This window comes from Physeter macrocephalus, chromosome 7 (genome assembly GCF_002837175.3).
Source record: "Physeter macrocephalus isolate SW-GA chromosome 7, ASM283717v5, whole genome shotgun sequence".
Lineage (NCBI taxonomy): Eukaryota > Metazoa > Chordata > Mammalia > Artiodactyla > Physeteridae > Physeter > Physeter macrocephalus.
In genome coordinates this window covers 145,520,097-145,533,561 of record NC_041220.1, presented here as the reverse complement: position 1 = coordinate 145,533,561, position 13,465 = coordinate 145,520,097, and the positions used below count along the sequence as shown (strand labels likewise).

General features: G+C 53.7%; 1 protein-coding gene across 3 annotated transcripts in view; it reads right to left on the bottom strand.

The window, feature by feature from the left end:
- The window catches only part of PCGF3 (polycomb group ring finger 3), a 45,389-nt gene extending 32,408 nt beyond the window's left edge, over positions 1-12,981 (bottom strand). For all 3 annotated transcript variants that reach the window (XR_008617946.1, XR_008617947.1, XM_028492460.2), the window contains exons 1-5: positions 12,835-12,981; positions 12,346-12,498; positions 9,183-9,300; positions 7,920-8,016; positions 7,065-7,120 (exon numbers count right to left, since the gene is read on the bottom strand). Coding sequence is in view for 1 of the 3 variants with exons in the window: in XM_028492460.2 (XP_028348261.1) it covers positions 7,065-7,120; positions 7,920-8,016; positions 9,183-9,291 (262 nt within the window). In the remaining 2 variants the exon portion in view is untranslated. The remainder of the gene's footprint in view (positions 1-7,064; positions 7,121-7,919; positions 8,017-9,182; positions 9,301-12,345; positions 12,499-12,834) is intronic.
- Positions 12,982-13,465: the final 484 nt, after the last annotated feature.

Below are 13,465 nucleotides of genomic sequence, written 5' to 3'. Positions count from 1 at the left end.
AGATGCAGAAGAAGCATCTGATGGAATACAACATCCACCCCCGACAAACAGCAGCCGTGCCTGATGAAGGGCATGCGGGAGCCTGCAGCCGACTTCAGGCTTGCGGGGCAGAGACTGACCGCCTCCCCAGGATCAGGAACAGGAAGGATCCCACATCACAGAGTTCTAGCCCGGGGCTGGCAGACACTGCTGTGAAGGACAGACAGGAAATATTTGGGGCTCTGTAAGCTAAATATCAAAACTGAGATATTTTATCAGTACTTACATAACAGAAGAGAGAACAGAATTTTTATTGAGGAAACTAAAATAGAAATATATTCAATACAATATGTACATATGCATACATATCAGGTGCATTGCTGCCATTATTATTTTGAACAAACTGTTATCTATTAGATAAATGAAGAATAAGAAAATTAAGCGTCTTTATCTTACCTTCACTTATTTCTTCTTTGATGCTCTTCCTTTCCTTAGGAGATCTGAGTTTCCGACCTTTATCATTTTCCTTCTTTCTAAAGAACTTCTTTTAACAACATTTCTAGAAGGCAGGTTTACTGGCAACAAATTCCCCCAATTTCTCTTTGTCTGAGAAAGTCTTTATTTCTCCTCACTTCTGGAGGATAATTTCTCAGGGTACAGAATCCTGGGCTGCTGGTTTTTCTCTCAACACTGTAAATATCTCACTTCACTCTTTGCTTGCATGGTTTCTAAGGAGAGGTCAGATGTAATTCTTATCTCAGTTCCCCTGCAGGTAAAGTGTACCCCTCCTCTCCAGCTTCTTTTGGGACTTTTTTCTTTATCTTTGATTTTCTGTACGTTGAAACCGACATGCCCAGGTGTAGTTATTCTGGCATTTGTCCTGCTGGGTATTCTCTGGGCTCCCTGGATCTGTGGTTTGGTGTCTGACATTGATTTGGGGAAATTCTCAGTTAAAATGTTTCAGTATTTCTTCTGTTCTCTCTCTTCTCCTTCTGGATTTCCCATTATGTCAAACCTTCACCCCACAGTCCTTAGATGTTCTGTTCTTTCAGCCTTTTCTCTTTGCTTTCGGGTTTTCAGGGACTCTGTTGAGATGTCATCTCACTCAGAGGTTCCTTCCTCAGCCATGTCCAGTCTAATCAGCCCATCAAAGGCAACCTTCATTTCTGCTGCAGGGCTCTGATCTCTGGCATTTCTTTTTGGTTCTTCCTTAGGATTTCCACCTCTCTGCTCACATTCCCCATATGTCCTGCATGCTCTCTACTTTATCCATTAGAGCCCTTAGCACATTAACCACAGTTGTCTTAAGTCCCGGTCTGATAATTCCAACATCCCTGTCACGTCTGGTTCTGATGCGTGTTCTGTCTCTTCAGATTCTGTTTTTTTGCCTTTTAGTATGACTCGTAGTTTTTTTCTTGCTAGCTGGACATGATACTGGGTAAAAGGTACTGCTGTAAATAGGCCTCAGTGCTGTGGTGGTGAGGTGTCGGGGAGGGGACATCCTACAGCCTTGATCACGGTTGTCCTTGGTGAGCTTGAGCCTCTGGACTGTGAACTTCGCTTGTGCTTCTCAGGTTTTCCTCCCCACTCGGGCGGGACAAGGTGGCTGAAGTTGGGTCTTTCCTGCCCCCAGGCCAGTCTTGCTCTGATAACAGCCCAGCAGGCAAGGTTGTGGTTAACTGGGTCCCCGGAGGTCAGGTTTTCTTCAGATGTAAACGGGGCTTGGGGCACTTCTTTCCCCTCCCCTGCTGGGGGAACCTGGTCAAGTTCCTGGAGACGATCCTCACAGCATCGCGAGGCCTGCTCTGACAGCCCCCGGGCAGGTCTCAACTCTTGGACTTGTCCACCAGGAGCCTCAGCGACCCCTCAGTCACAGGTCAGGCTCTCCTGCCCAGGCTCTGGTTCCTGGGCATTTCCAGTCCTGAGTCTGCGGCAGGCAGCCGTGTGCCCCCACGTCTGTTGTCAGTCCCCCATCTCGGAGGCAGCGGCTGGCCCTGCACCTTCCTCTCTTACAATCTAAGAACTGCTGATTGTTCAGTGCCTTCTGCCTTTTACTTGTCGTTGGGACGAGTGGAGACTTCTAAGCTCCTTACGTGAGGCACCAGAAACCTGAAGTCACGAAGTAAAAAACACGCTAGTAATAACTGAGCATGAAATGTGCAGTGCAGGCCACTAACGAGAAGAACGGACACCTGTCGGGGGGGGCGGATAACATTTGTTTAGTGGGGTAAAAAGTGAGTGCTGCTTATTGTCAGAATTGACTGCTCATGTTCATCTGTAATGAGATCTTACATATTTCACCCTGAAAATGTCTTTGCACACAGAAATACTGACCTCAGTCCAGAGCAGTCATCACTCAGAAGGCACTGAGGGAGTTCTAGTAGAGTCTTCTCTTGGGATTTGCCTTTGTTCTGCAGACTGATCACTTCCCCGTGGAGGTCAGGTGGATGCCCCTCGACTGCACAGGTATATGGATTCTGAAACACGGAAGCTGCTTCACCTGTACCAGGCCCCAGACTCCACCAGGGCTGTTTGCTGGGGCTCAGCAAACAGGTCTGCTGTGAGTCTAGGGGGTGGTCTCCGTTCCCCTTGAGCTGCCGACAGCCTGGGGCGTCTGCACGGCGGCTGGATGGGGCTTGCGATTCATGAGATGTTAGTTGTTGAAAACTTCCCACATTGTAGGCTCTGCATTTCAGTATTGCTCTTCCTTATGACATCAGGCTGGATTCATCAAGAAACATTATCAGATCTTTAACAAAAGCAAATTTCCAAAGCCATTCGGTGTGACGTTGTTAAAGGTGTTTCTTTTCATTCAGAAAAATTTCAATCTGCCCTTAGCTCAAAAAAACCCCAAAAAACACACACACCAAAAAACTACCACTGCCAAGGCAACAAAATATTGTGTGGCTGTGATAAGGAAAGTCGGGATATTCAGCTTTTAACTCTGACAAAAATTCACACAAATGATTACATCCAAAAGCGCGAATGAATTCCACCGTGGACACCACTGGTTCAGAACATATGAAAGATCCAAGTATTTTCTGCAAAGTACCTACTGATTGATGAGTATCGTGATGAGCTTTCATTTAAAACCTAACGTTTTCACAAGTTTAGTTAATTTGTTCAACCAAGTATTTCCCTGACCCCCACACACGTTCACCAACACGGCTGTAACACATCTCAACAGAGCCCGCTTCAGGTTGTACTGAATTAGCATTTTCTCAGCTTCCTGGAAAACCCTCTCCCCTGCGGTTGTGCCCCGTAGACTCTGTGCAGAGGCTCATTCGCCCGTCACATCAAACGCACCCAATAAACACTGTGCAGACTTGGAGACTCCAGAGCCAAGGAAAACCACTCAAACTGCCCGCCTCGCTTCTGAGGGTTGGTGTTGCCCCATCAGCTCCCTGAGCAACGGTTCTCGCCACGGCCCCTGCTCTCAAACAAGCTCACTTTCTCCGGACAGACTTCCTCAGCTGCTGCAATCAAACAACATTTAACCAACTTATCATTAGTAAGTGATTTTCCTTGTGTGACCAACAAATGAGCCAATCAGAAACTTACTCTGATTGCAGTCTTATAGGTTATTCTTATTTTTGTGAAGAAATCCTGCTGTGATGAGACATTCCATTTTAAATTTTCAGTTCTTTCTAAAAGTTGCTTTCCTCTGAGTGTTTAGTCTGACGCCAACCGTATTAGAACTTTTTATTTTAACACAGATGTAGCGTCACCGCGAGATAAACAGGATGCTTCCCCGGCTGACAGTGACAATCCAAGGACAAAACCATCCACCTGTCACCATGGCTGAAAAGCTGGACACTTCTCCCCTTGTTTGGACGCGGCGGTGCCGGTAGTGCGGCTTCCACAGCGTTTTTGCTGACAGGGCTGGTCCGTCTGCTGCAGATGTTCCACCCGCCGTCGAGTGTGAGACAGACGTGCGTCCCTGAATGAGCGGGGCTGTGTTCCAGCAAACTATCCATGGACGGTGACATCTCCACGCAAAACTTTCATGTCACAAAATGTTCTTCTTCTTTTGATTTTTTCCAACTATTTAAAAATGTGGGGACTTCCCTGGTGGTCCAGTGGTGAAGAATCCGCCTTCCAATGCAGGGGACACGGGTTCGAGCACTGGTCCGGGAACTAAGATGCCACATGCCACAGGGCAACTAAGCCCGCGCTCTGTAACAAAGAGCCCGTGCACGGCAAAACACAGCGAGGACCCAGCGCAGTGAGAAAAAAAAGAAAATAGTTAAAAACACTCTTGGCTCAGGAGCTGCATACAACAGGCAGGGGCCAGATCTGATCGGTGGCTGGGGTTTGCTGGCCGCTGTTCCAGCCAGTGCGAAGAGGCAAGAGAAAGAAATGCAGGTGCAGATGCTTGGCGGAGCAACCCTACTTCCAGAATAAAGCCCACAGACGTACTCACCCACGTCCACAAAGTTTATAAGAGAACATTCACTGCGCCCCCTCCCCTAGGTTAAAGCAAAAGATGAGACACACGTGAAGTGTCAGTCAGGAGAGGACCCTGGATGAACAGGAGGAACCCCAGCAGCCACTGTTGAGACCCTGGAGAGGAGCTGCTGCAGCCGAGCAAGGGGGTGTGACACACAAAATAGGTCACTGGATAAAGTTTACAGATAAAGATGCTGCCTCGGGGAAAACAGGCTTTTTTAAATTATAAAAACGAAAAGAAACAGCAAACAACTAAAAAACTCATTTCCCACCTAAAAGGCTTCATCTACAAGGGAACAGAAAAACAGTCTACCGGCCACCTGCTGGATCCAGAAAGCCAAGCCACTTTTTATTTCCCCAAATTCGTGAGAGGACGGATGCCAGAAGTGAAGCCCCCTGCCACGGGGTGGGGCAGCTCGAAGGGGCTGCAGAGCGCAGAGCAGGAGGGCATCCTCCAGACACCGCCAGGCCCCCAGGGTCACTGCTCTGTCTCAGCACCACACGTCATGGTGCAATGTGCTCTGGATTCTCTGGAGGACCAGGAAGAGGGCCCATCTGAGAAATCAGCTTTACAACGCTGGCACAAAACCAGAGAAACTGCAGACAGCCCACATTCAGAAAACAGCCCGCTGCTACGGACTTGGACACTAGAGTGATCTTTTAAAGAGCAACAAAGGACTGAAAGTTTGAGAAAACAGAGGGATGGATTATTTGCCTACCCAGAAAATACCCTGGAATGAGGGCAGAGCTCAGGCTGCCTTGGGCATTAGTGTGAACTTGGGGCATTCTGGAATCTCTCCAGTTCTTCCACTTGAGGGTGGTGTTCATGGCTACACGCGGCCTGTGGAGAGGACGAGGGGACGCATGCACAGGACAGACTTGGCAGGAGTCAGCAGAGTCTTACAGCTGCCCCCTTCCCTCACAGCCAGAGCTCCACGAAGACGGCGTCACTGTGCTCCCCACGCGCCACCACCGCCCCCATGGGGGGAGCCCAGACCCTGCAGACCGGCCCCAGGCAGCCAAGGGGGCAGTGCCCGCCAGCCACAGATGGGGGAGGCTTTGAACTTCAAAAAGGACAGTAACTGCAATAACCTGAGAAAAGTAAATGCTCAGAGCCATCTGATCGTGGCAGGAGCGGCTGGGAAACCAGCTCGTTTTCTGTACGCAAATAAAGGAAAACTTCACACATTTGTTCAGCTGTTCTGTACAGAGTGGATCTCGGGAAACCAAGTCAGGGAGCATGTCTTTATGGAGGCCTCCCCGCCATCAGGGGAGGCGGGTGATGGAACAGGGGGCGCGGTCTGGCTGCCTCCAGGCCTCACAGGCTCTGCGGGGCCTGGCTGCCAGGACCATATCTGCGAGGGCCCCGTCTGGATGGAGTGACACTGGAAGGTGCCAGAGTCCGACGGGGCCTCTTGATCCCACCCACCCACAGGAACGTGGAGACAGGAGGGGCCAAGCGGGGGGGTCCGCGTGGACCCTGACTGAGACCAACTAAACCCCGAGAGACGGGAACGCCTCACCCACTAGTACCTGATGCTAATAAGGAATCAGCACTATCACCTCGGTTTACAAAGGTGCTGGAGCTCCGTGTTTTAAGAAAAATCCTTCTCTTTGGGGAACGAACGGCAACGTTTCCAGATGAAACAACAGGAAGGGTGGGGAAAGGAGGTGAACAGGTTTGAACAGGTTTCACCACAAGCTGACAACTCCTGACTCTGGATCATAAATACATCGAGTTCGTTACGAGATCTTGCCTTTTGCACGCTGAAAATATCCTATAATGATTTTTAACGATGTCAGTATTTTATTTTCCTGCATTCTTTGCCTTTCCCCAGCACTAGAAAACCCTTCAAATATCCAAAGATGATTGTTTTTATCTACATTTACTCAAGAAATTTAAACTCTTCTTTTATGGATGAATTCTACGAACAATGAAAGAAGACTTTAACAATATCACTCCCTAGGTTGTGTCTTAAAGATCAGATGTGACATCCACTGACCTAACTGAATAAACCTGTACTTGAAATTACAACCCTCTTCTGAAACACAACAGTGAGAAAACACTGCCCAATTGCTAATGTATCTTATCTTTTTTTTTTCTCTGCCCCTCCCATCCCAGGACCCCTGTATCTTATCTTTGAAAGAAAGTTGCGCCTAGGTTTTATCAGCTGGCACTGCTTCACCAGCCACTGCCCACACTGAACAGATTTCTGAAGTCTCTGTCCCCCCCCCGCCCCCCTCCCCCAATCACTGCCCCTCAACAAGGGCAGGACAGTCTCAGTGTTCAGAATTGCAGAAAAGTTTTAAAAGGAACAGCCGTCTCCACTTTCAGGATATTTGTACCACACAGTATTTCTTCTCAACTCTCATAGATTTGACTTTAACTACAGTTAAACTTTACTGACAGACACAGGGTTCCCGGCTTCACCTCCGGGCGGCACAAGTGAGAGGCCGCCCTGCGCCTCCTGAGCGAAGCGGGAGGTGTGAGTGATGATGGATGAAACTGGCCAGCACACGGCCGTGAGCTCAGAGCAGGGCCGAGCAAGACATCCAAAGCCAGGACCCCGGAGAGAAAAGGCCCTCAAAGGCCGTGCTGCGGACGCAGGAGTCCAGGTGGATGCTCTGACACTTACCTTCTTGGAGGCCTGGGACCAATTTGTAAACAATATCTTGCATGGTTCTGTCATGACTGGCAAAAAGAACAGAACAGGTGGGTTAGCCAGAAGCGTCACTTCTCTAATTCTCGAACGTTTTCCATTTAACAATAATAAACCCCACAGTCACAAATTTGGAGTTTTGGTTGAATTTTGCTTCTAGTTTGCACTTCAAATCCAGTCTGTGCTAGCAAAAGTGACATATGGCCGGAAGGAACCCGTTGCTGAATTTGGGCTCTATATGCTTGTGAGCATTTCAAATAAGGAAGACACAGGCAAGACCCTTTGGTGACCAGCTGCCTCTGCCCGCTGGGCTTCTCAAATCCTAACAGGTATCAGGCAGCCTGGGCTGTGCCAGACCAAAGGGAGTTTCTCACACTTTCCTGACCAGGGTCCGCGCCAAGAAATACCTTTCACACTCCCATGTACGTGAACGTGTGGCGCGCGCGCACACACAGAAGCATAAAACACAGCTGGTCTCCAGCAGACACGACACCCTCCGTATTTCCTACTAAAGCCACCAGCTTCTCAGAAAGCTCGTCCGACCCACAAGAACAGGACGCTGGGCAGAACCGCTGCCACACAGCTTGACATCGGGCCGGCTGGCTCCTAGGTCTTGACCTGGGGGCGGCCTCTCCCGCCCACGACACCCCTCAACTCGGGGGTCAAAGTTCAGCTGGCCCCCTCCTTCAGCCCTGCCCCTCCTGGCAGGGCCCCCATCTGCCCTGGGCCCCAGGCCAGCGCCTCGGCGGAAACGGCACCGACTGGGCGGCCGGCCGAGCCGAGCAGGGCCTGAGGCAGCTCGATGCTCGCGGCGAGGCCTGGGCCGCTTACCCGATGTACTGCAGCGGGTGGCTCTGGTGGATGACAATCCTGCACGTGGGGCACGTGTTGTTCTCCTCCAGGTACTTCACCAGGCAGCTCCGGCAGACTGCAGGGAGCGCGCACGTCAGGGGGACGTGCGCGCGCACGCCAGAGGGGCGGGGCGCGCACGTCAGGGAGCTCGTCGGAGGGGTCTCCGCTCCTCCTGGCAGGGCTCCCCGAGGCCACGACGGGACACTGGTGACAGGCCCGCCGCCTGGGTCCACCACCACGGAGGAGCGTCAGCTGCCCCTGGACAGAGCTGAGGCCCAGAAACAGGAGGGGAAACTGGAGGAGCAGCTGAGGGGGCCGCAGACGCGCCTTCACGTCCTGTCACAGGGGCTCCGCCACAGGGGCGAATAGTTACATTCTAGAAGTTAGCCTGAAAGATCACCGGAATTTCTTTGTACGACAAAATTAGATAAAATTCGCTGCAATTAACATAAAATACTGCCAGCCAATATCTTAAAATACAATTAACTTTAAAATAAAAATTCTATCAAAACTGGCAAATATTTTATTTTCTAAACTGAAAAATACAGGATTAAAACTCGTCAGTGCGAGAGGATTCGTTTTACTTTAGGAAGTGCCTGCCCCTCAGCATCCTGGGCCGGCCTCACAAGAGGACCCAGCCTCCAGGTGAAGGCTGCAGCCTACCCGTCAGGGGCAGGGGCGGCGGGGCTTAAAGAAAGGCGCGCCCAAGGTCAGCGCCAACTAGAGGTCTAGACCTCCAAACAGGCCACTGGCCTGAGGGGCAGACGAGCAGACTCCTCTGTCTACAGGGTTTAAGGAAATCATTTGCAAACGGCAAAAACAAGCATTTCTGCCCGCTAGAAACGAATATTCTGTCATACCACACGTAACGGTTTAGTTGTTATATCGAAATACCTAAATTTTCCTGTTTTTATTGAGCTTTCTTAAATGACATCTCTACTGAAATTACCCACAGTGTTTTAACTTCAGACAATTTTTCTCATTTATCTTCAAGATCTCCTTCATTCCTGCTGCTGTGTCCTGCTTTGTACTTGAGCTAAAAGCTTTTGGTAAAAAAAGCCAAAGTATCAAAGAGCACACAGAATATTCCGCACATACACGTGTGCACTCAGTCACCGCCCCCCTCCCCCACGGCTGTCTAAGGCCACATTGTAGACTATTCCGCAATACATGTGTGCAGTCACCGCGCCCCCCCCCCGCCCCAGCCGGCTAAGGCCACGTTCTAGAATATTGCGCACATACACGTGTGCAGACACTCGGTCACCGTGGTCGCGTCGATGAGATACCCGCTGCATAGGCGGCAGGTGATGTGGGCGTTTATGTCCCAGAGTTTAATCTTTCTGGTCAACATCTTTGGCTTCTGCAAGAAAAAACACGTATTAACTAATACATGAAATGGTGTGATGTTTCATCAAAGGTTCGGGTTCAGTGGAAATCGAGCTACAGTCTGTGTGTCCAGGAGGAGCTCAGCGTGAGCAGGGCCGAGGCCAGGTCCCCGCCCTGCGGCCCTGCTTGACCGTGAGACAGGCAACCACCCAGCCACCCCCGGAGGACTGGACCATCCTGGCCCCAGGGCAGCGCTGGGCCGCAGACAGGCTGCCGCCTCTCGCTCCTCCCGCTTCCGGGCCCCCGGGCCCTCTCTTCCTGCTCAGAACCCCGCGAGGCCAGCTGGTGAGGTGGCGCGAAGCAGGGGCGGTTTGTGGCGCAGCGGAAGGAGAGGCCAGGGAGCAGGTGGGCCGAGCTGAGTCTGGGTCTGGGCAGAAGAGACCGTGGTCTCTCTAGAGCTCTGGTCCCTCCGTAAAGCTGACCGCACGGGAGCAGCTAAGGCCCCCCCACCCTGGGAAGCACAGCCCACAACGTGGCATCGTAAAAGTCCAAACGTCTGTGCGCTGAAGTGTGGATGCATCTTCTCTGCCCCGGTGGGCGGGGGCCCTCCAGAGCTGTGGTGGCTCTGACTGGCTCTCCTGCCGGACCGCAGGCTCACGAGGGCAGGGTCTTGTCACCTGACCCAATACAATGCTGTGCAGCAGGGGAAACAGTGCCAAAGATACAATGTCCTACCCAAAACCTGTGTGTCACCTCACATGGCAAAAGGCCCCTGAGGCGGGAGATGGCCCTGGAAGCCCCAGGGGGACCTCTGCCACCACAGGGCCCGTACGAGGGAGCAGGAGGCTCGGAGGAGACAGGAGAAGCTGCCTGTGGGCTGTGAACAGGGAGGGGCTTCTAGGAGCTGGAAGGAGCCTCTCCGGGAGGAGCAGCCCTGCCCACACCTGGACTTTAGCCCGTGAGAGCCGTTCTGGACGCTGGCCTGCAGCGCCGGCAGGTTAGACACCCACGTGGCTGCAGCCACTAGACTCCTAGGGATTCCCTGCAGTACAGGTAGGAGACTCGCGGGGTGCTGACGCCGTGCAGGATCCAGGAATTTTCAAGACAAGCATCTCTAAGAGAACTCGGCAGAGAGAGACAGAAACACGCCCGGGAGACGGAGGGCCTCCGCGTCCGCGGGGGCGGCAGGCTGGACAGTGCCGCCCGCCCAGCGGCCACAGCGCACGCGGCGCACGGGCTCCCGCGGCTCAGTGCTGTCTGCGGGAGTGCAGAGGCACGGAAACGCTGGGCGGGCGGACACGGCCGAGCGGGGCCCCCGAGGGGCGGGGCCCCCGGAGGCTAAGTGTTCACCTGCACTGAAACGCAGCGCAGACTGACGCAACCAGCAAGGCGGCCAGGCTCAGTTCACCTATAAAACGAGAGAGCCTCTAAACCAGCAAGAACGCCCTACGACCTTCGCAGAGAGTAAGACGTGAGGCAGACACCGTGGTTCTCCCCCGAGTCTCTCCTCTCCCCTCGATCACAGGCGCGAGCCGACACGTGGTCCCGGCTAGAGACACCTCTCCCTCGGCCCCCGCAGTGCGCTCTGAGCTGTCAGGAGAGACTAAAAGGGGTGGTTCTCACAGGGGTTCCACGGGCCAACCCACGGGAAACGAGCCCACGTCTGCGAGGCCCACTCGCTCTGGTGTCATGGTCACCACGTGCTGTGCCAGGCCTGTCCTGACCACTCGGACCCACTAGGACCGGCTCCGTGAAGAAGGGCCCACACGCCTCGTGGAGCAGGAAGTAATGGGAAATAACCTAAAAGAAGAGAAACCCTAGTCATTCCCAAGGGAAGCGAAGCAGAGACGGGAGAGCGCTGACTGGGCAACGTCCCCGCTGGACGCCGAGGCCCGGGGTGTGCCGTCCACCACCGGCCCGACCGAGCCCAGCACTGTGCCCTCGGCTCAGTGGGCGCTGTTTACACACTGGACATGTTCACACACGTCACCACCCCACAGCCAGATCAAAACCAAAACCAGCTCCGAAGTCACACAGACCGGGGGTTGGGGTCAGTGTGAACTCATGGCTGGTGGCAACCAGGCAAACAGATACAGATGTGTATGCACACGAGTGCGGACTCACCCACTCACTCCCAGCTCCGTCTGCCGGGCGGGCCCGGGAGTGACCACACCACGTCTGCCAGCACTGGCCCCCGTGCCGGCTGGACACGAGGCCAACGCCGGGCTGGGCAAGGAGCGTAGCAGGGCCTGGGGCCCCACTGTGCTCAGACAGGGGCCAACTACCATCACTGCTTACTACAGCAGGATAACACAGAAGCCCATGAGGCTACACAGACAGACGGACAAGGGACACCCTTTCTCACAGAATGTGAGCTGATAAATGGAAGGAGGGCTGCGAGGTCACCACCCAAGGACAACTGCAGTGACCACTCGCTTAGGAATCCTCGGTGGGTGGTCAGCAGCAGCGAGACTTCGCCAAGGAAGTGAAGGTTCATAAAGGCTCCAAGCGTCTCCCCACCAAACACTCATCAGCCCCAAGGGAGGGCGGGACCCTCGGGGGAGAAACCCCTAGAGGTCCCCGACTGGGTGACCAGGTGACACCCAGGTGAGGACCGGCCAGCCATCACGTGGAGAAGGACACAGCACCCCTGGCAGGACTCCTGCCAGAGGGCCCCCCACCCCAAGTCCCCAGGGGAGAGGTCACTCTGCAATGCCATCAGGGTCATAAAAGCTAAGGCCAGACAGGGGGCCAGGCTGTCCAGGCGCAGCACCCGCCAAGGGGCCTGGACAGCCAGCTCTGCCCACACGGGGCCTCCATGCCGGCCTCAGGCGCACAAGCAGCTGCCGTCGCGAGGGGCCAACGCTCACGGTCACCACCGCCGCGGCACGGTCCCCAGGCCGCCCTGCACAGCACCCGACACCCAACACCAGACACCAGGTGGGCGCCCATCCGGACAGAGAAGGATGGCGGCTCGAGGCTCTGGGTCCCGTGCTCCCCGGCCAACTGCGGGGCCCAGGCGGCAGCTGGGACACTTCCTGGGACAGCAGGCCCGCCTGGAGAAGGCCGCATCTCCCACCTCCTCGCGAGGCCGTCTGTCCCCTCCTGCTGCCTCTGCATCGGACGCTTCCGGCTACGGGTGCGACGCGGTCACTCCTCGTCCGCCGTGCCCTCTGCACTCTGGCTCGTCACGTCTGTGCCTGCCTTGTGTCTCTCGCTGTCTTTCCATTTTCTAGCACAGAAACGGCACCTGCTATTCAATTTCGTGTCATTTATGTGACGCACACAGCCCTGTAATTACAGTCTTGCTAGAAGTTTTAGATGAGTCCCACGTAGCAAACAGTGGAACAGAGTCGATCAGAAATGTTAATCAAGAGAAAACTTGAATATATATAAATAATTGTGCCCTAATCTGCTCTGGAGCTGTCACACATTAAATTTTAAAGGAGTTACAAGGCACTGACTTTTTCTATGGCTACAACAGACTCATAAGGTGTAACTCAAGGTAAATTTAATCAATTCACATGCACTGAAAGAAGAGGAAGATCAAAGTTCACACTGCATTTACCTGTACACACAGCTGGATCCTCCGCTACATTTTGAAGCCTGTGGAGACACACGGGACCAGGCGTCACCCACACGTGCCGTCCACACAGAGCCTGGCTCCCCGGACCAGCAGCTTTGGCTGCTCAGGTAAACAGGTCTCTTCCTTTACCTGCTTAAAACAACCAAAAGAAAAACAAGCCTGGCTGACAGTAAGGCACGGACTACGGAGACATGGGCAGGTCTTGGTGGCAGCCTGGTGGCACTGAGGCCCAGGGGCTGCTGGGAGGTGGGGGCATGCAGGGGCTGCACCACGTGCTTTGGGGACCAAGAAGGCAGGACAAGGGCCCAGGAAAGCCCCTGGGGAGGCGGTGGGCTTCAGGGTGATCTAGTGGGAGGCTGGGCCTCGGGACGCCGGGGAGAGCGAACTGTGTTATTTACTTTCTGTGATGCTTTTCGTATCTCACACCCTGTGAAGGTGTCCCCCAGGCTGCTCACTCAGTGACCTGAAACGAGGACGCCCACAGGCTCGAGCCGGGCTCTGGGCCACCATGGACAACAGAAAAACCAACACGTGGGGATGGAGCAGGCCCATGCAGGCTTGCGTGGGGCCTTGGGGCCTCAGCCAGGTGAGCACAGCCAAGCACAGGTGAGGG